The following is a 27,330-nucleotide window of genomic DNA, read 5'->3' on the forward strand; positions in this document are numbered from 1 at the left end:
TCACTAAGTATGTTAATCTCAGTGTGCACTAATATCTCATTAGCATTTCATCCCAATTATATAAAAGATTGTTAAAATTGTTATTTAACTGGATCACCTATAACTATTACGTTGCTTGAATAAAATCAGTTTTCCTTCTAGATAATTCAATGAACTTTGCCAACCAATTCTTACATATCTTGGCTTCATGTTATACACAAAAGTAGTCAAACTAAAGAAGCTCTATCATCAAATAGTGTTTTAAAATAATCTTGCACAGAAAGCTGCAATCAACAAAATTAAACAAGAAATTACTAACAAACTACTTGACCTAAGAACCAGAAAAATTTGAATCAATAGAGAAACCAGTAGGGTTTATAACTGCGCTTGGATTAAGTCTGAGAGTGAAATGAACAATTAAAAGATACAGCTTTTAAAACATTCTTATGGCATGATCTGATCAAGGGGTTTCAAATTCAGACTGTAAGGAGTACAGCTATTGTAAGGAGTTTGAAAGGTTTTTCATACATCTCATGGATCAAAAGTGATGAATACTATGCCATTAAACATATATTTATAAACAGCAATGACATCTGCAGGACTAACTGCTTTAAACTATGTTGACCCATCAGGTGATCCTTGTGGCAAAATTGCTAGTGGTTCCCCATGTTTACGAGATGAGAGAAGTGAGACCAGACAAAAATATTTTTGTAATTATTTTACCTATTTTATGGAACAGTCTTCACTAGAAATTGTATCTTGATCTCCCATGATTGTCACATTCAGAGAACAATTGAATTCTTTCATAGGGCTTTGAGTACTGAGTATATTTAAACTTTTAGATTGTGCAGTATAGTTATATTGCATTATTATTACTACTGATTGTCTTAGTGTACTCTATATTTTATATGGGTTTTGTTCAGGTTACCATGGTATTTTATTACAGTTAGTCTTCAGTTTAATAATGAGTTATGTTCCCAAGGTCCATCCTTCAATTAAATTGTATGTAAACTGGAACAGTATTATTGTATGAGCAGTATTGTATAATGAATTGAACCATTGTATATTTAACTTGAATCATTGTGTATTTAAAACAAACTTTGCTACAATAGGCTTCTTTCAAAACTACGAATCTTCCTTAAACTGGAGTGTTGTTAACCCAGGGACTTGCTGAATTTTGCATGATATGCGCTATGTAAGATACTGGAGGTCTAGAAGGATTTAGAACAGTGGTTCTCAACCTTTTTTTGGCCATGCCGCACCTAAGCATCTTTCAAATCCTGATGCCCTCCCTGTGACATATAATTCTTACTTTACTTAAAAAGTGAACTCTACTCATGTGGCAGAATCCTAAAAGGCCATTAACTTGGTTTAAAGAAGGTTCAAATTGCCATCAAAAAGTGTGGCATTGCCCCCAAAGCACAACCTGGGATGGAGTGGAGAACTAATCAGAATTTCTAAAGGGGACCCCTGGGCAGCCCAGCCAGCCATATCTTACTGTGGCCGGGAGACATGCTGTGGTGACCCAAAACCAACCATATTTGCTTGCTGCTCTTCTTCTTGGAATACTATCTATGAGCCACCCAGCAGGTGGTCATTCGATATATTTTATACAAAGCTGCAACTTCGAGATCCTTATTATATTTAGCTTATTACATGTGCAAGATCTGAAACTTCAATATATTCAGCACATTTATCCAAATATGTCCAATATGACAATCATGTGCAGGCCAATATGGAATGTATAGGAATCTTAGTAGTTAATAACTACATTACTGTGAGATATTTTGACAAAAAGCAATTCTGTATACTTTCCCCCACATTCCGGGTAGGTTCAAGTTGCATATATTCTAATGGACTAAATGGAAAGATTGGAAGTAAAGAAGTGGATCTTTTTTAGAGTATAAGCGTTCTTCAATGTGAAAATTTTGTTCACTGCAAATTAAATCACACCCCGTATGTTTACATAATTTGCAAATAATATATAAACTACAGTTGAATTCAATAATAATTCTACATTTCACTGTTAGATTACTTGCAATGTATAAACCATGAGTAATAATAACAACTGTGCCATTACTATAAATTGCTTCATAATCTATAAGGTTTCCCTTGCACATATGTGCTAGTCATTCCCGACTCTAGGGGACAGTGCTCATCTCCATTTCAAAGCGAAAGAGCCAGCACTGTCCAAAGACATCTCCGTGGTCATGTGGCTGGCATGACTAAATGGCAACGGTGCACGAAACACTGTTACCTTCCCACCAAAGGTGATTCCTATTTTTCTACTTGCATTTTTACGTGCTTTCAAACTGTTAGGTTGGTAGAAGCTGGGACAAGTAACGGGAGCTTCCTCTGTTACACAGTCTTAGCCACTGAGCCATCGTGTCCCATTACATAATCTATAAAAAGTGCTAAATCAAAATCCACTTCCCTTTGTGCAACACATTTTTCTATCTATGTGTGGCTAATAAAATGGTATAAGAGATCCTCATTTTCCCTTTACAGTTCCTCTTTAAATATTTTGAAACAGTAGTGAAAGTGATTCAATATATTGAAATCCCTTCTACCCAATAAAGGTAGAATAGATAGTTTCACTTTTTAAAGGCCTTCATTTTCTGACTGTAGCTTTTCTTTTACTGAATGCCAGTGTTCTGCTAGGCCAAAGCTAAAGTAATACATTCCATCCCTATCCGTCCATCAGTCTACTTTGCTAATGTTCATCCGTCCCTCTCTTACACACAGAAAGAAGTTCCATGCTTTTTGCTGGATGATGGAGATCTGTAGTATTTGTGCAGGGAGAAGAAGGCATACTGTTGAAACAAAATAAACATTGCAAAGGCAGTTCACCTGGATGAAATGCTCACCTGTCTGGAGTTCGCCTCTTCCCGTTTTCGTTCACATCGAGAAGCAGCTCTGAGGAGTCAACAGGTGAGGTGGTGCTGGCATCCAGAAGCAGCTGCTCATGCTGAGCGAGGTACTGGGCGGGATTTTGCTTGGCCAGCCTTGCACAATGTAGGAGCTCCCGCTGTAGCAGGGGCAAATTGGCCTGAGAGAACAGAAAAGGAACGATATGAGAACGCCTCGAGCAATTTCAAGCAAACTTGGTACACAGATGACTTACTCTCTGGAGAAAAATACTGTGGGGATAAGACACCCCTAACACCCCTCGGGATGTGTATTTTGTTAAGATGCAGCCTCTTGTGCCTTTAAATGTCTTCTACTGTACTGCCTAAAATGGCTTCTACTATACAGTGTAGTGGAGTTGCCATGGTATCGGCTTCACAATATTCCACAAGGGGGCTCCCTCCGATAAGGGGGAAAATCCAACATTAGAAATTACGTTTGGTTCAGACATTTTCCCCCTATAAATAAATACTCTGGCAGTGCCGGGTTATCGACTAGTATATACATAAAAATGGAATGTACTTCAGTTTTTCTCAATTATGAAAAAGTGGGACATTATTTCCCACATGACTTCTCTACGTAGACTAGAAATTCTGCAATGTCTAATCTTAACACCTCAGGAGAAAACTGGGTCTGTGAAGGCTGAAATCATCACCTTTTGTCCCAGTGTTAAATATTGATAATGTTTTTTAAAAATGCATCAAAACTGAAACATAGTGAGTGTCAACAAATCATGATTTGGTAACTTTACCAATAATACCAAGCTTTGAATGGGGCTTTTCTAGAAAGGAGAGTGGAAAGCAAAACTCTCCTGGCTAAGAAAAACTATCATATGCTTTGCAATACTGAACAACAAACATCTCTCTCCTCTGTGACCATCTGGCCCTTCTCCAGCTGCTATGTAGAGCCTCAGGCACAAATAGGGAAAAGCACTGCGGTGCGCTTGGGGGATGTGAAGGTCTCTTTGACAGAACAGGATGATAGGAGAGAAAAGAAAGATATGTGGAGAGGAGAGGGGGGAGGGAGGGAGAGAAATGAGGAGAAAGGGAAGGGGAGAGAGAGGGAGGGGTAGAGAGAGGGAGGGGAAAGAGGGAGGGGGTGAGGGAGAAGAAGAGGGAGTTTTTAAAGGCAAATAAAACTTTCCCTATGATCTTAAAAGATTCTCAGAGCTTCTGTAATTTTCTTTCTGCTATGTAAATTGATTAGTATACAAACCAAATCAAGAATTGTCTCGTGAAACTTGGAATTTGCAGGAAAATTTAAACAACTGCTTGAACAGGGGGTCAGACTAGAAGACCTCCAAGGTCCCTGTTAATGTTCAGGTTTTGTGCTGAATGTGATATGATGAGAATTGCAATAGGTACCATGTGATAAATTGCAGCAAGCATGTTTTTTTCAGTTTGTTGACAAGGTGACTGTTTGCCGCAGAATCTATCCTACGTTGTATTCTCCTATGTTAACTAATTCTAGAGATCTACTTTTATAAGTGACTTTTTTAAATAAAAAAACAGCACATTTTTTTCTGAGACAAAGAAGCTGTGCATGTGTACATATGTGTATAAACGTGAACAAGAACACTTCTGGGTGGCTTTTTCATCATGTGCATTCCTTATCTGTGTCCATATTAGAAGCTTCCACATTTATCTTCTCACAGGCATTAAAAGTTCCATTCCTTCTACCAGATACACAAAACAGGATTATAAATTAATATTAAGTTCATGAAGTTTTCTGAAGTTTTCATTTTGAAATAGCATAAGTAGAACTCACATTAGTAAGTGGTTCCCAAACTTGGCAACTTTAAGACTTGTGGACTTCAACTCCCAGAATTCTCCAGCCAGCAGAGCTGGACATATATCTAAAAGGCCACTCATATCTATTTGCTAGTCTCTTCCCATCTTGTACCAAAGTTTTCTTCTTAGCGTTATGTAGGGAGTGTTTTCAGCTTTGCATACAGATGCATCTATGCAGTCTTTAAATATCCAAATGGTATTTAGGAAAATTATATCATGTGCTAGACATCTTGCATGCAGATGTTTTTGGCCAGGATTTTTTGGCTCATCCCAGAAAAGGGATTAATATGTGTTTGAAAAAGAAATCCTGGTCACAAAATATAAACAAGCTTTGCAATGGAATGATGAGATCCATAAGCTTCTAATATTTTATTAAAATTGAATTAAATCAAGCACATTCACAAAGAATTGCTGAAAACTTGTTTTAAATTAATATTTATTAATAAGAAAAAAGAACCTATAATTAGAGAAATTTGTAGTGAAAATACCTATTGGGACTGGGGAATATATTAAATTATGCTATAATTGATAGATTAAATATGCATAGCTACATAAGCAAATAGGTAATGAGAGACATATACATGACCATTAACAAATGTATACATACAAATGACATAATACATGCACTCTTTCCCTTAGTACTCTGTTTAATTTACTGACTCCATAAACATCTTCTGCCAATTTTTTTTTAAAATATGGTAATGCAAAGCAATTTTGCTTGCTCTAATTCTGGTGCCAGATTAGGTAATTAGAACGGTGTCTAATATCCTTCCAGTAAATGTTTCTCCATAAATGCAAAATGGAACTGAGGGTCTGTGAGTTACATTAGCTTAATGAAAACAAGACTTTAATGCATATTGTTACAGCAGCATTTCAATGCACTTATTAAGGCCCATGTTCCCACAACCATATGGTTTTTGTCATTAATGTCTCCTTTGAGGAAATGCACTAAAATTAGAAGAAGAAAAGAGAAGTTGCATCTTTGATTCTAGTGATCCCAAATAAATGATATGACAACCATATGGTGTGAAGCAATGATGGAAAGGTCTAGAAGTATTATTGCAGCCCCCCCTCCCTTATTCTCTTTTGTTTTCCTTTTTTTTAAAGTTGTTTACTTCACCATGATAATATTTAGGTATGATGAGTTGCAACACTGAAATACTTCTCTCTCTTAAAGACATGCAGAAAAATAAAATCTCATTTGGTGTAAGAATTGTAACTGAATCTTTCTTCCTACCCACTTGCCTTATTAAACAACTGAATAAAAACATTGTACAGCCAAGTAGATAATGACAATGAAAAACAAGTATTTGTCCTGTGGATATTTGAAATGATAGAAGTTGCTTTTGAATTGAAATTAAAGTTTCTGTTTTATGGGTATTTTTTTTATTTGTAGAAGATTTGTTGTGATTAAATAATTCTGGATTCATCCCAGCTTCATAAGTATCACAATATTACAGTAAAATGTTAAATTCTATCAGTAATGCATTGTAATTTATTTTATATTCTGCCACCTCATATGTCTATGGAGATTCTCAGTAATCCAGGTTAAGGTTGTCCCAAATCTGCTTTTTCAAGAGGCAACTGAACTTTCTTGTTTTTCTTTGAAGATTTTGCTTCTTATCCAAGAAACTCAGAGCTGAAGAAGCTTCTTGGATGAGCAGTGAAAACTCTTTAAAGAAAAACAAGAAAGTCCAGTTGCCTTTTGAAAAAGCTTTTTTGGGACTGCCATCTCATAATTTATATATAATAAATTGGGACTGGGAAGAGCAATATTGTTGATTTTGTTTTAGCTAGGAGCTACAAAGTCTATGGATGATTACTTATTTTATTTAAAAGGTTTAAATGGATGCCCCTCTCAACCATAGTCGAGCCATAAAACATAGAACATTGAGAACACAGAGAGTGAGTTTGGTCTAGTGGTTAAGGAACTAGCCTAGAAAGCCGGAAATTGTGAGTTCAAGTCCTGTTTAATCCATGAAAGCTAGCTGGGCGACCTTGGGCCAGTCTCTCTCAGCCCAATCTACCAAAGGGTTTTTCTTGTGATGAAAATAGGAGGAAGAAGGAGTAATGTGTGTGTTTACTATCTTGAGGTCAGGGGTGGGTTCCTGCCAGTTCTAACCTCTTCTATAGAAGAGGTTCCACAAATCTACCATGCCGTTTAGAACCGGTTCCAGCTCCCTCCCCCCGCCCATCCGCACCATGCTTGCCCTGTCCCCGCTCACTGATTGGCTGGCTCACCAATCTCCCCGCCTGCCTCTAAGAGTCCTATCTAAACCTTAAAGTCTTAAAACTGTCAAGTTTGAACATCCCTGGGGTTTTTTTCTAAAGGACTAGGGGTGCAAAAATCTTGTAACTTTACAGCTTTAAGACTTGCACACCTCAATGCCAGAGTTCTTGAGCTAACATGACTGGAGGAGGAATTCTGGGAGTTTAAGTCCACAAGTCTTAAAGCTGTCAAGTTTGAACACCCCTGGGTTTTTTTTTTCTAAAGGGTTAGGGGTGCAAGGGTCTTGTAACTTGACAGCTTTAAGACTTGCATGCTTCAAATGCCAGAGTTTTTGAGCCAACATTTTAGTTGCTAAGCAAGAGGGTTCTTAAGTGAGTTTCACCACATTTTACAAGTTGGCCATGCCCACCCAGTCACATGACTGCCAAGCCACCCCCACCCAATCACATGACCGCAAGCCACTCCCACAAAGCAGGCCACACCTACAGAAGAGGTTCTAAAAATTTTTGAAACCCAGCACTCCTTGAGGTATTTATAAAAAACAGTAAACGTGAGAAATTGATAGTGACTGTTGAAAAACAAGCCAACAATAAAGTAAAAACAATAGCTTAAATATCTATATCCCCAATTTAAATATATATAACACAATGTTACTGAGCAAAGTTCCCAATACACTATTGGAAAAAAGCAAAAATCTAATAACAACAGCAGCTTTATACACTAGACTCAATTACCATCCAGACCAAATGCCTGAGGGAAAATCTGGGAATTCGAAACTTCAAGATATTTCTGTAGCAAACAGGCTTTATTTCTTAACCTCTTTTTCATTTTAAGGATTTGGGAATATTTACTTTTTAAAAAGAGGTCTTCAAATTTTCTGCTCCAACCCCCACCCCTGAAAAAAAATCCAATAAATCAGCATTGCTTATTTCATGTAACTGAGGGAAACCATATGACCCATGGTCTGCATGTTTTTTCTTTTGTTGTATTTATTTTTATTAAAACACCTTGGTTAGAGCCTGTGCTTTCCATTTTTTGGGGCACCATATGAAGCTAACTGAATTTTGATATGAGATAGTGAACCTTTTTGCAAATGGCATGTTCAGTAATATGACATATGAGGAAAGTCTGAAATTGTTTCCTGTAGATATTTATTGAAGAGCCCTTCCTCACAGAAATCTTGACCAAGTTTGCTTGAAGGAAGTAGAAAGTAATGAGGCTTTCACTCTGCTGAATGATTTTGTTTCAGATCACTAGTTCCTTGCTGTAGGAAGCTGGTGATTCTGACAGGATATCTAAGGGGGAAGGGAAAGCTCAAGACATCTGGTTTCCTAATGCAAGAGGTTGAAAAAGGATTTTCTGTTGGCCAGCTGACAATACATGCAATATATTATGAGCCAAATCACCAGGTCTAATCTAACTGTCTGGATTAAAGATATTGCTGAGAAAAAGCTTCACTCCTTTTGTCTGCTGTGATGCTGTAGACATGTACAGTACATGTATTTGTAAGGTGCAGTACGGTTCTGTTATCATTATTTCGATGAAAGCACTGTATCTTGCAGATGATTCTGATTGGACTTTGTAATGTTTGCATTTGTGTTTATTAGTTTGTCAAAATGTACAAGATAATAGGTATATTAAATATAAACATGGATATGAACGAAAGAAATGAATACAAATACATGGGGAGAGTGGGACAGGGGTGGTAGGCGCGCTGGTGCGCTTATGCACCCCCCCCCGCCCTTTATGGACCTCTTAGGAATGGGTAGACAGTTTAAGGTTGAAGCTGTGAGGGTTAGAGGGTTCAACTGTATAGGTTTCAGAGAAGAGTCTTTTCAAAGTATATACAGGTAGTCCTCGACTTATGACCACAACTGAGCCCCACATTTCTGTTGCTAAGCGAGACATTTGTTAAGTGAGTTTTATGACCTTTCTTCCCATAGTGTTTAAGTAAATAAGTTGTGAAGTTAGTAACAGGTTTGTTAAGTGAATCTGGTTTCCTCATTGACTTTGCTTGTCAGAAAGTTACAAAAGGTGATCATATGACCCTGGGACACTGCAAGTGTCCTAAATATGAATGGTCAGTTGCCAAGTTTCTGAATTTTGATCATGTGACCATGGGGATGCTGCAATGGTGGTAAGTGTGATAAGTCACTTTTTTCAGTACTATTGTAACTCCAAACTGTCACTAAATGAACTATTGTAAGTTGAGGACTACCTGTGTATGGGCATCCAGGCAATTATGTTATCATTATATCATGTCTGAAATGAACAGAATAAACACTCTCTGTTTCTCTCTCTCTGTGTGTCATGTTATCCACCTTATTAAATATGGCTATCAGAAATTTAGCTTGAACCTTGTTATAAAACAGCAGTAACATTATTAGGTGATTTCATTTTTACTGCTACTGATAATAAACCAAGCTGTGCAAGAGTTGGCTCAATGGGGCTATACCTGGTGAAGGAGCCACTGTCAATCAACCATACATGGGAGAAAATGGATTGAACAGATTATGAGGTAGCACAACTGAAAAATGATTTTACAACTGTGCTTTATAACACTGAAAGTAGATGTTACAGAGCTGACAAATTCTGTCTAGTTAGCTATGCATATATAGGAAATAATTATTCTCAAAGAGTTTATCCCACTTACGCTAAGAATGCAGCCCTTAAAAATGAGAATCATTTTCCCCACTCTCTTAAAAAGCAGAACTATAATACGCATCTGTGACCGAGCAATGATATGGTTTAAAATAGTTTCCAGATCAATGATCTGTGCAATACCTTCAAAAATGGGATGACAAAAGGTCGCAGTGGGAAGTTAGTGGCTTCTTGCAGTTTGGAATGAAATTCTTCAATTGTCAAAGTAGAGTTCTGTTGAATGAAAAAAAAATCTGACTCTGTAAAATGGATAATAGAAATGTTTTGGCAATATACATTAGTCTTGCAGTATTTTACACAGAGAAATGTTCTTAACTGCTTTGTATTAATAATGTTGTATCATTCACTTTAACTAAGGAAAAACATTACATTAATACAGTATTAAAAATACCACCACTATTTTATTGCTGTATTTCTGCAATTCAGATTACCCTCAAGATTATATTTGTTATGGAGAAAAAGGGTCTGGTTTCATTTAAATTCATGTCTTTATGCAGTCATGTTTGCATCTCATGTATGAGAAACAGAACAGGGATAATATATTTGGGGAAAGTACCAAACTAGCAGAAACATTTAACAGTCAATTGTCTCTGCATGACAGTTACTACTCAGTCTACTGCTATTGGTACAAAGCTTCAAGATAGTAAATAATGGCCCAGCCATAACTCAGTATCTATTGACTTTTTAATACTGTTTTACATAAAGACTTTTGGAAATTCAGTTCATATAGTGCAGTGTGTGTGTGTGTGTGTGTGTGTGTGTTAATCAGTTGTGAACTCAGAATGAGATGGAGCTGCCATGTTGAAGGCTATTTTCAGTACAGGTGGTCCTCAACTTCTCAACCTACATCCACAATTGAGCATAAAATTTCTGTTGCTAAGTGAAACAGTTGTTAAATGCATTTTGCTCCATTTTATGACCATAGTTGCCACATTTGTTAAGTGAATCACTGCAGTTGTGAAGTTTGAGCCAAGGTGGCGCAGTGGTTAAATGCAGCACTGCAGGCTACTGCTAGATCAGCAGTTCAGCGGTTCAAATCTCACCGGCTCAGGGTTGACTCAGCCTTCCATCCTTCCGAGGTGGGTAAAATGAGGACCCAGATTGTTGGGGGCAATATGCTGACTCTCTGTAAACCGCTTAGAGAGGCCTGAAAGGCCTATGAAGCGGTATATAAGTCTACTGCTATTGCTATTGCTATTAGTAACACGGTTGTTAAGTGAATCTGGCTTCCCCATTGATTTTGCTTGTCATAAGATCACAAAAGGCAATCACATGACTCCAAGACACTGCATCCATTATATATATGAGCCAGTTGCCAAGCATCTGATTACATTACCATGGAGGTACTGTAATGGTCATATGTATGAGAAATGGTCATCAGTCAGTTTTTTCTGTAACTTTAAACAGTCAATAAATGAACTGTTGTAAGTCGAGGACTACCTGTATTGCCTCTGAGTACCTAATGAGTCTCCATTGTTTATACATCATCCAAGTTAAGAAATATGTGAAGGTTCTGCTGAAACCTATATTTAATTTGAGTAACTGAGACGTAAAGGTACTAATAAACCCACATCCTTCATTTAAATAGAGCATAAGATCAATATCTACTATTGTTGGAATGCAAAACATAGGATGCATGCGGAATCAGACCACAACATCCACTATTTTCTCTTCATGGTGGCACAACCATACTATTATGGAAACAAAAACACATATATGATTGGAAATCTAACAGAAATGGTTACAAATCCTATAAGAATTCTATATCAGCGACTGATATAGCTCTGGCAATAACACTTAGACTTGTATATTGATTCATAGTATTTTACAGCACTCTCTAAGCTGTTTACAGAATCAGCATATTGTCCCCAACAATCTGGGTCCTCATTTTACTGACCTCAGAAGGATGGAAGGTTGAGTCAACCTTGAGCCATCTGGATCAAACTCCTTGCAGTGGGCAGAGTCAGAGTCGACTTGCAATACTGCATTCTAACCACTGCACCACCACAGCTCCCAACATCCAAGAAGACACCTGATCTCCTTTTAATGGCCATCATCTTGTGCTAACAAACACATAAATTAAATCTGTAGTGTGTGATAAAGTACTTTACTTCTCTGCCCTAAAATCCCAATCATACTATGTGCAGGATAGTCCTTAGTTCAAAAAATCATGAAACAGGAAGGATTTTTTTTTGTATTATGGAAATCCAGGGTTCAAACAGGGTTCAAAGGTTGGGCAAATCATTATGATTAAGACTTACTTGCCTCAACAGGATAGCTCAGGCTAAAAACACCTCTTTGAGCCCCTTGGAAAAATGCTGGAGTATAAATGAAATAAATAAAATATAAGTACCACTTATCTTCTTGTCAGGTATATAAATAAAAGGGAGGATTCAAGGAAAGTCTGAAAAGAAAGATAAAAAAACCAGTTATTCAATAATTTAATTCACTTACCACAAGTCCTAGCACAAGGGTACGCACTCTCTCCCCAATCTCTGGTGAAATGTCATTGCCAAACTGCTGTAAGGTTGTAAGAAATCTCTTCAGTTTGCTAAGCTGCCGAGCTCCACAAGCTGGTGGTAACTGCTGATTAGCCAAAGATGAGGAGGAGGAGGAGGATGGGCCATTGCTAAAGCCATTTGGTGGGGAAGGAGCCCCATTCAAAGCTGTTGGTGAATGGCTCGTGCCATTAGTTACTAAAAAAGGAAAGAAGAAGAGAAAGACACATTGTCAGAACTTTTTCACCATCATATTTCCCCAAGTTATAATATTTCTAAAGGCAGTAAAGATAAAGGTTACCCTCACACATATGTGCTAGTCATTCCTGACTCTAGGAAGCGGTGCTCATCTCCATTCCAAAGCTGAAGAGCCAGCGCTGTCCAAAGACGTATCCATGATGTGGCTGGCATGATTAAATGCTGAAGATGCAAGGAACGCTTTTACCTTCCTACCAAGGTGGTCCCTATTTTTCTTCTTGCATTTTTATGTGCTTTCAAACTGCTAGGTTGGCAGAAGCTGGGACAAGTAACAGTAGCTCACTCTGTTATGTGGCACTAGGGATTTGAACTGTTGAACTGCTGGCTTTTCTGATTGACAAGCTCGGCGTCTTAGCCACTGCACCCCTTCTGAAGGCAGTATTTTGTACAAATAGGCAATGGTGAAATGCAATGGTTTAAAGCAATTGAACAACCATTTATTGTGGTATAGGGTTTCCTGCCCGAGCAAAAGGTTGAACTAGACGACCCACAAGGTCCCTTCCAACTCTATTATCCTATTAGTTCACTAACTTGTTATTTTCCTAAATAGTAAGGATATTGCAGATAAATTGCAGTAAATGTGTTAGATTTCAAAAAAGAACTGAGCAATAGCTCTCTTTTATTAGATTCTCAGAAACAGGCCTGTGGATTCTTTGAGTGATTACTTACAAGTTTCCTATCCTACTTGACTTTAATTTAATATTGGGGTACCAGAAGATTAGTTGCAAAACCACATCAATCATAGCAGACATTTCGCAAACAATCAACAACCCAGCTATTTTTTGAGGGTTCCTCCAACATGCTTTCAAAATCCAAATGAGTCTCTTAGCTCTTTCTCAGCCCTAACATGAATTTATCTTAAAAGAAAACAACATATTGTAAAACTATATTTTTCTGTATATTTTAAATAGGATGCAAAAATACAGTTTCTTATTTATCTTTCAGGAGGAAAACTTTGTATGCATATAGTTTTGCAATTATAATTGTTGGATTCAATAGAAGCACATGATACATTTTAATGGAATGAAAACCTGATTACCAAACTAAGCATTCTGTTGGAATGTACACATATACCGTAAGTATTCATTAGATTGAAAATTGACCTTTCTTCCAGAAGATTAACATGGCATACCTAGGAAACTCTTACCATTATTTTTTCAAAACAACATCCTTATGGAATTTATCCAAAAAGACTTTTAGAACCAATAATTACTGTTTGCATAATGTTGGAAATCTTGTGGGTTTAAAATAAGGAACCCAGCACATTCTTTAAAACTGTGACTCAAAACTTGTATGTTTTTAATTTTCGCCCTTGGCTTACATGAGAAAGAGTAAGAAAAAAGCTTCTTTTTAAAAAATGCATTTGCTGTCTGATCACAAGTTCCTTAAATTCCCAATTGTGTTGATTGTATGGCTCCATGCATAAAAACCCATAAAAACCTGGTTCCTGCAAATGTTACATTATGTAAAGCGTGCAGGTTTTCAAAACGGCATTTCCTTCTTTAGCATGAATTAACTGGGCAATTTTCAGGATGTGATTCTTTTTTTTTATAAGGACCTCTTTAATGTATAATGAAACATTCCAGACTGAGAGGGTTTTGAGGGTCTCAAACCCAGGTGAATAAAGTTCTAAGGATGCTGATCTCATAACAGCATAGAGCAATAATATCATGAAGCAAAATTCTGTGATTATAAATTCATTACATTACCTGAAAAAAAAAAAAGGAGCTGTCACCAGCCCAAACTTGCCATAATTACACTGCACTTTCGAAAAGTTATAAAAAGGTGAAACAAATTCATTGAAGACTTTACACTTTTTAAAATACAGTCTTTCCCGGAGGAGATTGGATTGGATTACCTGGAACTGGGTTGTAGGTAGCAATTTTATTTTTGCTACTGTGTGTGTGCAGGTGTATGTGCGCAGAGCCTCCCCCTTTCTATTCTGAAAGAACTCATGTGGCATTTTTTTTAAATATCTCTACTTTCAAGGTTATAACAATACTTTTCAGTTTTAAATAAACTCCCCTTAATATAAGGAAATATGAGGAAGTACAGCTTGATGGTTTTTTTCCTGGCACTGTTCCTATCTGAGCATGTATACAGATGTTACTTATCACAATATACTCTAAGAATAGGAATAAAACCAGACAGCTGCTGACAGTGGGGAAACAATGCTCCTGAAAATAGAACAGGAAAACAGAAATATATAATAGCATCCCTGTCATTACGTGGTTAGAGAAGTTGGGTTACAATTATTGCAAACTGAGGCACTACTTTCCAATCTAAATAGTTGTCGAGCTGCTTTTAAAAATGAGTGAGCTTTAAATCTACCACAATCAGCCGGATAGATATGTAGTAAATTGGAAATGGGTAATTCGGTTGTCAAAAAAGTTCATTTTTTTCTCTATCAGCATCAACTCTTATTCAGAATGCTGCAATGCAAACAAACAATAGTCTTAACTATTGAATTGGAAAGAAGGATAAGCAATGCTGGAGATCTGTATAATGCAGGGGACAATTAACAGTTTAATTAATATTAATTCTTTTATCTCTTGCTATCCAAAATGAGAACATGAGGGCCAGAAGAAAGATCAAGATGTTTGCTGCAGCTTCACTTTTGTTATCAGAAACATACTGTATATAGAATAAAAGTAGAATTACATGTTGTGAGTGAATTTTATTCCTTTATGTGTAAACGTCACTCACAAAACACCAATAGTTCTTCTTGTTAGAGGATAGTTTTATTTTGTTCACTTTATTGAATGTACTTCTATTGGTCAATGAAGTTTATGCCTTACATGTTGTGGGTGTGAAAGAACTGGTTCTTGGGGCTCCTTGGGTAGTTGGGGGAGGAGGCATTGTTGGAGGGGTCAGCCTGGATTGTGTCTTCACATCCACAGGTGAATCTGGCATTGTGGAATGCTTCTCAATCCGATCTGTAATAGATAAAAAGTTTATGTGGTCAAATAGGTGCAGAAAACAACATCCGCAAAAATATGTCAGCTACCAAATATAACATTTTTCGGTTCTCAGATGTACAAATATATTTTAGGATTGGATAACTTTCTTTAATTTGAGAATCTTCTCCCCCCCCCCCCCAACCCGGTACTGAAAGCGAACGAGAATGTGTGATAGCATTATTCTTAACTCTTCTATAATTGAGTTCAGGTGGTGTTGTAGCTGGAAGAATGATGCTTAGTATAAAGAGATTATAGCCTTAACAAGACCATCAATGACTAAGTGAGAAATACTGGCATTATAATTCTTTCATGAAGATCAGCTACATAACAACTTTTAACATTTGATATTTACTCTAATTTATTTTCCTGGCACTGCCATTCTATGGCCAAACGCTGTAAATAAACCTGTGGAAGTTAGAAAGATCCGGTCTTCGCAATTAGAGTTTGGACTGTGCATGCAAGGGCATATTCCACCAGCTTTCTGAATACATTGCTTTTAATAAAAACTAGTCAGCAATTTGGTTTGCTATAACTACAGCTAATCCTCAACTTACAAACACAATTGAGCTCCAAATTTCTATTGTTCAGACTTTTGTGAAGTGATTATGTTTTTTTCTTGCCATAGTTGTTCAGTGAGTCTCCGCAATTGTTAAGTTAGTAACACGGTTGTGAAGTGAATCTAGCTTCCCCATTGACTTTGCTTGTCAGGAGGTTGCAAAAGCTTATCACACCATCCAAAGATGCAGCCACCGTCATAGGTATGAACTAGTTGCCAAGCATCTGAATTTTGGTCACATGACCATGGGGATGCTGCAATAGTCATAAATGTGAAAAAACATCATAAGTCACTTTTTCAGTGCTGCTGCATCTCTGAACGGTCACAAAATGAACTTGTTGTAAGTATCTTCCCCCTTGCTTGAGCAAAAGGGTGTCCCTATAGCCAAAACCCATTACTGAATACAGGCAATCAGGTATAACTATAGCCCTGTACTCAGTCATGTTTTACAATGAAGCAATGAAGTTAATAAATTTAAGACCTGATGTATGATACATTCTGATTAAATACTCTTGGTGATGTAGTGTCTAAGCATGCCATGAAGACATTTTATATGCCATTTAAGCAGGTACTTTAATGTACATCAACATTAATTAATTTTAAAAGTCACCTACAAAACTTCTCTGACTCCCGAATATAGCTCAAGATTACACATTTTTTCTCATGATATTGCTAGATTAAGTTGCCTAGCAAGATAGTCTTTTTCCTATACCGTTTTCCCTCTGTACACTCGATACATGTGCACAGCAAGCAACTTAATAGCTGTAAGGTCTGTGTAAAGATGAAAGCATTTACAAAGTACCACATATAACCCTTAATAGCATGATTAATATTCCACATAATGTCTGGAAATTAACTGTGTGATTTATTCTTAAATACGGTAGATTGTTTGAATTTCTTGTAGTCTCTGAATCATCACATTTGAAATTTGAGAGGGAAAAAAACGGAGAAGCTTGTTCTATGTTATATGTTTTGCAAACATACTAGTATAAAAGTGCTACATTTTATAAGAATGTTGGGAAAATACCATATCAAGTTATATTTGTGGATAGAGAAAATCAGTAAACATAATTTGCCATTTAGACTTTAAAAATCAAACTAACAGTTAATAGAAATCTCTATGGAAGTAAAAAGCCAAAATATTGTTTCATATTTTCCTCTTTCACACCCCAATTGTTTATATTGGCTGTATTGATGGTCCCTTAGCCACTTTCCTTGGCAGAAGATACAATATTAAGATGATGCTAAATTTAATAGCACTGAATTAAAAGCCTGCGTAGGAAGTCTAATCATTAAACGACAGTGACTGAAATACGAACACTTAAATAAATATAGCTACATCCAGTTTGATTTCCTGTGTGATTTATTTTGCAGCTCACAATGGGTAAAACAAATATAAAAAAAATCCTTCTATAAACCTTTGTTTAAAAAAAATAATAATCAAAGGCATCAGAGGACAAGATTGGTGAAAAAAAATTTTTTGGGGCTAGCATCCAAAACAATTAGATTCAATAGAAACCCTACTGAAGTGAGCGGTAACAATATGAAAACAACTTTGTGTTTGAATTTGTCACTTTCCAGAAAGAAACTGCAATTGGTAGAAGCTCTGCTTCTTTCAGGTTATAATTTAAATTCAGTAGACAATCAAGCATTTATTTTTCAAAATTTCTAAGAGAAAATAGAATTTTGTAATAGAAAATAAAGACCAGGAATCATCATTTCATTCTCAGAACTTATCAGAGTTAAGATTTTTTAATAGAATTAAACCTAAAAAGTAAAGCACTTTGCAAACTGTAGGACTAAACATTAAGACATCTACAGAGATGGGTGAAGATGAGTGTTCCCTAGGGAAAAAATGACTTGGCTGATACTGTGTCCAAATATTTAATAGGCAAAGTAAATAAATTTAAACCCAACAAGTTTGGAAATGTTAATTGTTTGTTGAACTCACCTACAGCCTCAGCAGCGAGCAAATAAATAGCATTTAACCTACAATGCAACAGAGGAAAAGCGGCATGGCAGGGAATACAGGCTGTCCTAAATAAAGGCAGATATTTCTGCCATGCCAAGAAAGGAGAGAGAAGAGAGGCTTGCCAGAGCTGGCCAGAAGATAACATTGGCAACTGCTGGTCCATCTGTTTTGCATTCTGCTAACACTCATGCTGAAGTGTCGGAGAATATATTCCAGGTACACAGATCTGAAAACATGTGTGAGCCTGGACATGAACAGAGAGGGAGCGGCATGTGGAGAAAGAAAAGGAAGTTATATTCCAGTTGTGAAAAGGTAATCACAAGATATCCCTCCAATTCAATTCCTGGGAACTGAAAAAGTAATTTCTTTCTCTCTACAACACAATGGCAACATATTGCCTCCCATTTTAGAGCAGTTGAAAAATGGGTTGACCTCAAAAGAGGAAGGAAAAAAAGAGGAAAGGAAGTGTGGGTGGCCTGGCTGACTGTATGGTCTTCAAGGCAAAAGCTCCATTTATTATTCAACTAGACAAGAGAACATGCTATTTCTGATATATTAGTTGCCCCAGTATAGGGTTTATAGCCAATATTATAGATAAAGTCTTCTATTAATATAATGGGAGTTATATTTTCCAACTCCTTGCAATTACCTTCTGCTTACTATGCAACCTACGTCCTCAGAGTTGTTGGGCAAGGTACAGGACTGTAAACCACTTGGTTAGCAGTCTGTTGTGTTGATGAACACAATATTAGTTCATACATCGCATAAGACACTATTAAAAAACAATTGGTATCTTTCAATCTGTAAATTACTTTCCAATCTTTTAAAAATGAATTTAAACTAATTTGAAATGACTATGCATAATAATAATCTTTGTAACCTAATTATAAATTAATTAGTGTTATTGACTATCATAATAATTTTGGTAGATTTGGTATATATACTTCTATTAGTTCCCAGGGTTTCAAAGAAATCCTTCAGCTGTTGGAATGAAGACGATGTACTAGTAATTTGGATAATTCTGATACCTTGTAAATGTGTAAAAATGGTAGAATTGAGGAAATGACAAATCTTAAATCTTAAACACTATAACTATATGCTACATTGGACATTTAAAAAAGCATTTTCAAAATCTCCATCAATCATTGGCCATAATTACATGTATTATTTTTGAACAGAACTAGATGTGTAATGAACACTATCATGATGGGACTCTGTCCATAATGTCAAAAGCAATCCACAAAAACTGAGTTATCTTAGACAGTGTTATTAATTTTTAAATCTAACTTTGATTCTAAAACAAAGGAGATGTAGAAAGATTGTAAACTTGCAAATGGCAGCTTTATGTTTTTGCAAATGTACTAATAACAGAAAAAATTAGGACGTAGAACCTAGCTGGTAAAGATGGTCAGATGGTCAGAATTTCCATGTTAGATGTTCTAATTACTAGATGAAGTTATATTTAGGTATGAAAAAAATGAGCTTATGCAACTAAAGTTTTAATTTACCTCTCAGAGATGAATGGATCATAGGAAAGAAGTGGGATGAAGCAGGAGACTCACATAGCATTCCCAAAAAGCTCCTCCCACTTTTTCTCAAGCTTATCTTCCACTTCACCTGTTAATTTTTCAACACAAATTTACCTTTCCCCATCACTTAAGGCAGAAAGAAAAATGGATATGAATCTTGATAATTTCATTCTAATACAACCAATAGATCAAATTTGTTAAATCCTCCAAGATAATGGCAATGAGTGGTCATAGCCAGAAGGATCCCATACAAAAAATTCAACTTCTTAAAACAATAAAAATAGGAGAAATAGATTATTCTCTTTTGTTTGTAGAAGTGATCCTTCGTTTATATAACCCATTCATTTGGAAGAAAACTAGAAGTACAGCACTTTCTTAGTTTAAATGGCTTAGAACTTTTTTCTATCCTGCCGAGGTGGCGCAGTGGTTAAATGCAGCACTGCAGTCTACTTCAGCTGACTGCAGTTTTGCAGTTTGGCTGTTCAAATCTCACCGGCTCAGGGTTGACTTAGCCTTTCATCCTTCCGAGGTGGGTAAAATGATGACCCGGATTGTTGTTGGGGGCAATATGCTGACTCTGTAAACCGCTTAGAGAGGGCTGAAAGCCCTATGAAGCGGTATATAAGTCTAACTGCTATTGCTATTGCTATACCAATCTTCTGAAAGACAGTTGAACAGGTATGTAATAAAAGGCTACAAGAGGTTGTAGGCTGCTACTTTAAAGCAGATGAATTCAGCCTTCTGAACTATCTTTTATTTTTTAAAAAATAGTTTAGAATATGATTTTAGTTCACTTCTTCATTCTCAGTTGGTCTGGGATCTGGTTATGGTTCATATACTTTTTGAATCATGACTTTGACTTGTTTGCTTTTTATGTTTCTCAATTTTGGTTTTTAATTGGGTTTTAAATTCAGTTTTAAAGGAGATTATTATGATAGTTATTGATTTATGAATTTTGTTTACTGGTTATGTTATTTGCTTGTTTTTAATTGTGTGAGCTGCCCAGGGTCACAAATGTGAGATGGGCATTTAAACAAATCAAAATAATGAATGAATGAATGAATGAATGAATGAATGAATGAATGAATGAATGAAACATAATGTCTATATCCTATATGTCTGGAGTTGCTTTTATAGCTGTGTCACATTTATATGACTGGGAAAGTAAAAGAATAACAGAATAGGAAGTTTTCTACTGAAACCCACTGCTCAGGCAAGAAACCCTATACTATTTCAGACAAATGATTGCCAATCTCTTCTTAAAAACTTCCAGTGTTGGAGCATTCACAACTTCTGGAGGTAAGTTGTTCCACTGATTAATTGTTCTAACTGTTAGAAAATTTGTCCTTATTTCTAGGTTACTTCTCTCCTTGATTAATTTCCATCCATTACTTCTTATTCTGTTTTCAGATGCTCTGGAGAATAGATTGTCTCCTTCTTCTTTATAGCAGCTCCTTAGCTATCATGTCATTCATAATCCTTCTCTTCACTGAACTAGTCATACCCAATTCCAGCAACCATCCTTTATCTCAGGAGTGTCAAACTCACGTTGTCACAGCGGCGTCATATGACGTATCAGGACTTTTTTCCCCTTCGCTAAAGTGGGCGTGGCCATGGCTAGGGTGTAATGCATGTTGCCCATGGGGTAGCAATTTGACAGTTTTGCTTTATATGTTTTAGCCTCCAGTCCCCTAATCATCTTTGTTGCTCTGTGAGTCAAGCGCAGGATGTGAGACACATTTTATTTTCTTAGTCTTTTGGGGATCTGCGAAGGGGCAAGATTATTTTGTTGTTGTTTACAGTCTCAATGCCAGGCTGACTATGTATTGGCTAGGCACAAAAGTGGGAAAGCAAACCAAAAATGCCTTACACTCACATCTATGGAGTATATAGAGTAGTCATTATTTTAATTTTGTGTGGCTATATACAAAATGAAATTCCGTGTATCTTTTATAGAGACTAACAATGGTAGCTATTTCAGCTCTGTGAAGAAAATTCAAGCTCAGGCCATTACAACTGATTTTTTTTTCCTGTCTCCCCCCCCCCCTCCTCCTCAGCAACACTGCTCCCCATGCTCTGAAATTCTCTCCCAGGAATAAATTAGTATAATGTTAGGGCAAAACATTATTTGATATGTGACATGATTTTTTTTTTACTTTTATTCAAAACTAAGGGCTGATTGAAATAGGAAACAGAAGTTATGAGAATATCAATAATTTGCTTCCCAATCTCATGCTCTTAAATTTCCCAGAGGGAAGAATGGGGAAATGTTTAATTTGTTCTATTCTTAACCCTGGAATTAAAGTTTGCATCTTCAAACTAAAGAAAAATATTAAATAAGAAACACTTGAGATGTGTTTGATTTATCAGCTGTATTAAGGAATATTGTGGATGCAAAGTATTTTGTACAAATATAGATTCAAAGGCAAATTAATCCCAAAATTCAGAGAAAGAAATGAAAGAAACCATCAGATTTTCTCTCCCTTCTCTGCTTCCTTTTTTCCTTTTCTTTCTTAAAAATAGGTTGCTTAAAGACGAATTCACTGTCATTACTTTATTTTAGTAGAGCTAAAATGATTAGCATGGCTAGCTATTATCATTAAGTCATAGCTATAGTGCTATCGCATATGAGAAATCGCTACTCAGGTACTCTTTAGCATATCATTTTATGCCAGGGGTGTCAAATTCAAGGCCCGGGGGCCAGATCTGGCCTGTGGGGTGCTTAGATCCAGCCTGAGGGGCCACCCTGCAAACAGCCCGCAGTGCCCTGCCACCGAAAATGGAGCTTGGGAGGATTGCATGAAGTCCTCCTGAGCTCCGTTTTCACTGGCAGAGGGTTGCAGGAGACTGTCCCATCCTAAAATGGAGTTCAGGAATCCATTTTCGCTGGCAGAGTATTTGGGCCACCACAGGAACCCCTGACACAAGGGACGTTGAGCTGGTCATGCCCACTTAGCCCTGCAAGGTCAAACACAACCCTGATGCAGTCTTCAATGAAATTGAGTTGTATAGTATCCTTTATGCTATATCATTGTAGACCAGTTAGCCAAACCAGCAAAGATCTGGATGGTTTCTTGGCTGTATTGACAATGGTTGTTTGTTACGTGTAGATCCCAGGTGCTATTTTATGTTACTTATAGTATTAAATTGTTTTTGTTTTTTGGCCGCCAAGAGTCATGCAATAAATTAATAACTTCACTGAAGTAGTATCACATAATCATTTTTTTAAAAAAGTACATCCTCAGTTTTTCTTATTTGAAATAACCATTTTAAATTATTGAAGAAATAGAGGTGCTTTAGAAGTCAAGATTATTTAAGATAAATATTTTGATATTACGACTTATCTCAACAGCCTTCTGTGATACAAAGCAGACATACATGCTATCTCTTTTTCTTATAGACAGATACAGAGCCTGGGTGGATTCAAATAATTTAACAACCGGTTCTCTGTACCTAATGATTTCTTCCAACAATCAGTTCACTAAACTGCTCAGAAAGTTAACAACTGGCTCTCCCGAAGTGGTGCGAACTGGCTGAATCCCACAACTGCACAGAGTATATTGCTGTATACTGTAATAAGCAGAGATAAGCAGGCTTCATTTTCGTCTGCAGTAAAATATCTGCATCAGCTGAGTTGTGTGTGAATTTATCACAGAGAAAATCAATTTCAGAATAAGGAGCGGAGAGCCCAGATTTATAGTTACATGAAACTGAAGTGTGATACCAAGTGGTATAGTGATTAATCGCCCATGAGTACAATAAATACACAAATCTTTGCACCTTCTTTTGAGCGATCCAGCACCTCAATAAAATTCTGTGAATATCAACTACTCAATTGTAGTCCAACAAAAAGCATTCCAAACACCATGATGGAGCCATAATTATTTTGAGACTGTGTGAGTGTAGAGCAATGAACTCAAGTTGGAAACACTTTCATACTGATAGTGATTGCCATTCTGTCTATTAAAGTGTAGAAATATAAAATGTTTTTTCTTCTTCAATATTTTTTGCTTTTTTTATAACAAGAATTTATGGACTTATTTCCTTTTTTCCTTCTGATATTAATCTGAAACCTTACCTACAAGAGTTTGGCATACTTCTCCATGTGTCAAGAATTCTCTGGATACCATCTTACCAACAACACAGGACAGGTAAGTAACCAAAACACTAGGATTTAATTATGGTAGGATCTAACTGAGGTTACTGCAATAGTCTGACCTATTAAGGACACAAACCAAAATGTCTACAACTCTTGACACCCATGGGTCAAGGGTCTTTTCTTGTGAATTTCTAACAAAAAACAGACTCAGAAAATCTTATGTAGGTAACACAATAATTTAGATTTCTTTGCTGCAAAGTTCAACCACTGTGTTTTGCTTTATATAAGTTCCTTATGAACTGTAAAGAAATGTGTGCTACATTTAAAAAAACTGAGAAACAGCCAACTTTTCTAACTCAGCTTAAAGCCAAGGAAATAGGTTGGGTTGAAACTCATTGGCTTTTGTTCCTGCAATAAATTCATGATGAGAGTAGATGGTGAAATAACAGTCCAAATCCAACCTATGCACTCACAACCTTCTGGTAACAGGAGAGTCTTAAGATAAATTCATAAAATATGCTTTAAGTCTGCACACATGTCCTCCATTTGTTTCATATTATATTTTAAAAATGAAATATACATTCTTGAACCTCTTCTAGCAGCAAAGAGCAGGAAGCTGTGATTTAATCACAGAAGCATTTTGCCCCACTCTAAATTAAAGAATGCTGTAAAACCAACTTTTAAATTATGACGTCTCTTCTGTGGATTGTTTTTGTTTCTGACACTGAGCTGTTCTTTGTCATACATTCGGTTCTTATTATGGGAATTATTTTTAACTCTATACCTAGCTTTTAGATGAACTGCTATATATACTGCAAGTGTTTCCAACTTTATAAAAGAAATAAATATATACAAAGAAAGAAATCACTAAGAAAATGTGTCCACGATAAGGGGGGGGGGGAGGCTCTTATAGCCAGCCCATTTTGAAAAACAAGATAGCTTTTCATATATTTTAGCTTATATGGAAAACATCCAATTCAAGTGCATCAGGGAAGGGTGATGTATGGAACAAAATATGGAATATGTAAATACACAACTGATGCTTTTTCAATAGCCAATTTAATGTCAGGCAGTTCTGCAAGTGGTGTGGTTTCAATTTCCTTTTTAAAATAAAAAAGTAGGATATAATAAGCAGTGGCATTTACTTTACTGTTAGCTAGTATAAGGAGTTCCAGATGTATGTCCAGGCATGAAAGATTCTTTAAAAATACTCTTCACTGATTCATTGTGAGAACATGTTTTTGCTAACCTGTAGAAAATCAATATAATATTTATAAAGTTTGCTGAATGTATCTATTTTTTTTTGCCATCCCATTACTTCAGCATGTAATTCATCAACCAATTATTAAGTTTTAATTCCTCATATATGTAAAACTGATTTGACACCCAAGAAGGCATAAAGTGATCTGGAACTAAAGAAATAATTATGTCTGTGGGTCACATGAGGGTACTAAGCATACTATTTGTTTTGTCTAGTGTTATTAACTACATTTTGTGCTATATCAGTTGAGTTAGATGGCAAATCATGCACCACGATTATAGGAAGAATTATGATTATATAGATAGCAAATGGAAGCAAGGGTTTAAATGCACCAAAGTGTATGTGAAAATGAGTTATGATTACATGTTACAATTAAGAATATATATATAAACAAATTCTGAATCATTTTAAGAAAAGATAGATTAATTTTTTATATACTATAGGCCACCCTAGTCTCTTCTTGATAAATAAGCCTGCAAGCTAAATTGATTGGTGAACACAATTGAGGTATAAGGGAGAAGTATATATTAATTGAACATTTTGTAGAACAATATTTAGAAAGGTAATTTCTTTTGCCAATGATAAAATTCTGTACTTTCCCACAAACCATCAGGGAGACATCATACGAAAGACACATATGAAGAGGAAAAATGCAATATTCCCTTTATAATATCTTTTTTTAACAAGGATGAAGATGGTCATGCTAATTTAAACAAAGGGGATGATTATGATATTTTTGTACTGTTCCTGTACAAAATTATCTCAAAACAAATTTTAAAATATATAATAAATTTAAAGAGGACATACTAAAAATGAGACGAGAAAGCAGAAACACAGGAAAATATTCATCTAACATTTATACAGAATAAATGTATAAATCTAGAAGACAAAGGAATTAAAAATGTTAAGTGTATGTTCTTACAAAATATCAAGGGTCGGTTTAGTCCAGAATGTAGCATCAAATGGTAACCCAACTTCAAAAGCAATAGATTTAATATGAGCAAGAGGTTATCAGTGTACTATGGATAACAATACATATGCTATCAAAGCTGGGAAAGGGGATAGTTATATTAACTGAAATGTAGAAGAAAAATGTTAATCTACTATAGTCAAAAATTAGGTAACATCTTTTTTGATTACCGTATTTTTAGGACTATAAGATGCACCAGTGTATAAGAGGCACAAAGATTTCGAAGAGGTAAGTAAGAAAAAAAGTTTTTGCCCTCCCGGGCCCCCAGGAACACTCTGCAGGCTTCAGCAGGGCTGGGGGAAGGCAAAATGCCCCTGTTGTTGTAAAAAATGGGTGGAAATTGGGCCATTTTTCACAAAAACGGCAGCATTTTCTCCTTCCCCTAGCCCTGCTGAAGCCTATAGAATGTTTCTGGGGGTTGGGGGAAGGGAAAAACCTCTCAGTTTTTGCGAGAAACAGCCAATTTTTTAGCCCATTTTTCACAAAAATGGGAACATTTTCCCATTGCCCATCCCTGCTGAAGCCTGCAGAGTGCTCCTGGGGGCTGGAGGAAAAGGAAAAATGGCCCGTGTTTTGCCCATTTTTCGCAAAAATGGGATGTGGGGGCAGGGCTTCGGGAGGCCAACAATGGCTGTATTCTGTTATAAGACACATCAACATTTTCACACGCTTTTTTTGGGGGGGGGGGGGGAAGGTACATCTTATATTCCAAAAAATATGGTAATCAATTTTAATAAAAAAAGTGTAAGAGCTTTTCATGAACTCACTTCACCATTACTATAATAATAGCAATGAGTCTAGGCATACCAACATACATATCTGATCTTTCCAAGAAAATGCAATCAAACTAAAAACTGTCAAATGCCAGTCCCCATCCACAAAATTTTTGATTTATCAGGATTCAGACTTTGTTCATTGCTCCTCTTCCATCAAATTAGAACATCTAGACAAGTGGTTCCAAACTTGGGGCCCGTGCCCCACAGGGGGGCAATTCAAAAATAAGCTATTAACTGAATTTTTGAAAGCCTGCTAATTGTTCTTATATAATTGTGATGAAACAGCTGTGTTTCATTTACCTATCGTTGTCTTTGTTAAAGTGCATTTCCTAGGGCCTGGTATGAAAAGGATAGCCCAGCTGGGGGGGAGGACAGACAACGGCAAGCCAATCAGATGTGTTCCCACTAAGGATCTCTCTCTCTCTTTCCTGTGGGCTTTGCTGCTGGGTGGTTGCAAGAAGACCTGCTCTGTGGGGAGACAGAGTGGATGACTGCTGGGGAAAGCCAGGACCCAAGTTTGTTCTTTTATTTTTCTCTTTCATGGATGCCGTGTTCTTTGGAACCTTGTTTAAACCAAGTCAATTGCCTTTTAGGCTTCCTCCGCATGAGTAGGAGTTCACTTTTTGAATAATAAGAATTATATGTCACAGGGGGAGCGGCATCAGGATTTTTGAGATGCTTAAGTGGGGCATGGCTAAAAAAAGCTTGGAAACCACTGATCTAAATATTCGATCAGAACATACGTATATTTCCCAGTTCAAATGTTATACAGAACAAGATCTGAATGTCATCAGGATTTTGACGAGACTAATGCCAGATGCCTGATACCTGCCTCCCAAAGCTTCAGGTAGTAGAAAATACTCCAAATTTAATGTTCTGTGCAA

General features: G+C 36.4%; 1 protein-coding gene across 1 annotated transcript in view; it reads right to left on the reverse strand.

Moving 5' to 3' along the window:
* The window catches only part of RUNX1T1 (RUNX1 partner transcriptional co-repressor 1), a 152,108-nt gene that overhangs the window by 41,034 nt on the left and 83,744 nt on the right, over nt 1-27,330 (reverse strand). The window contains 4 exon segments of the mRNA XM_032223359.1: nt 2,847-3,028; nt 9,691-9,780; nt 12,022-12,263; nt 15,122-15,259. Of these exon segments, the coding sequence (XP_032079250.1) occupies nt 2,847-3,028; nt 9,691-9,780; nt 12,022-12,263; nt 15,122-15,259 (652 nt within the window).

The sequence above is a fragment of the Thamnophis elegans genome, chromosome 8, assembly GCF_009769535.1.
Source record: "Thamnophis elegans isolate rThaEle1 chromosome 8, rThaEle1.pri, whole genome shotgun sequence".
NCBI classification, from domain to species: domain Eukaryota; kingdom Metazoa; phylum Chordata; class Lepidosauria; order Squamata; family Colubridae; genus Thamnophis; species Thamnophis elegans.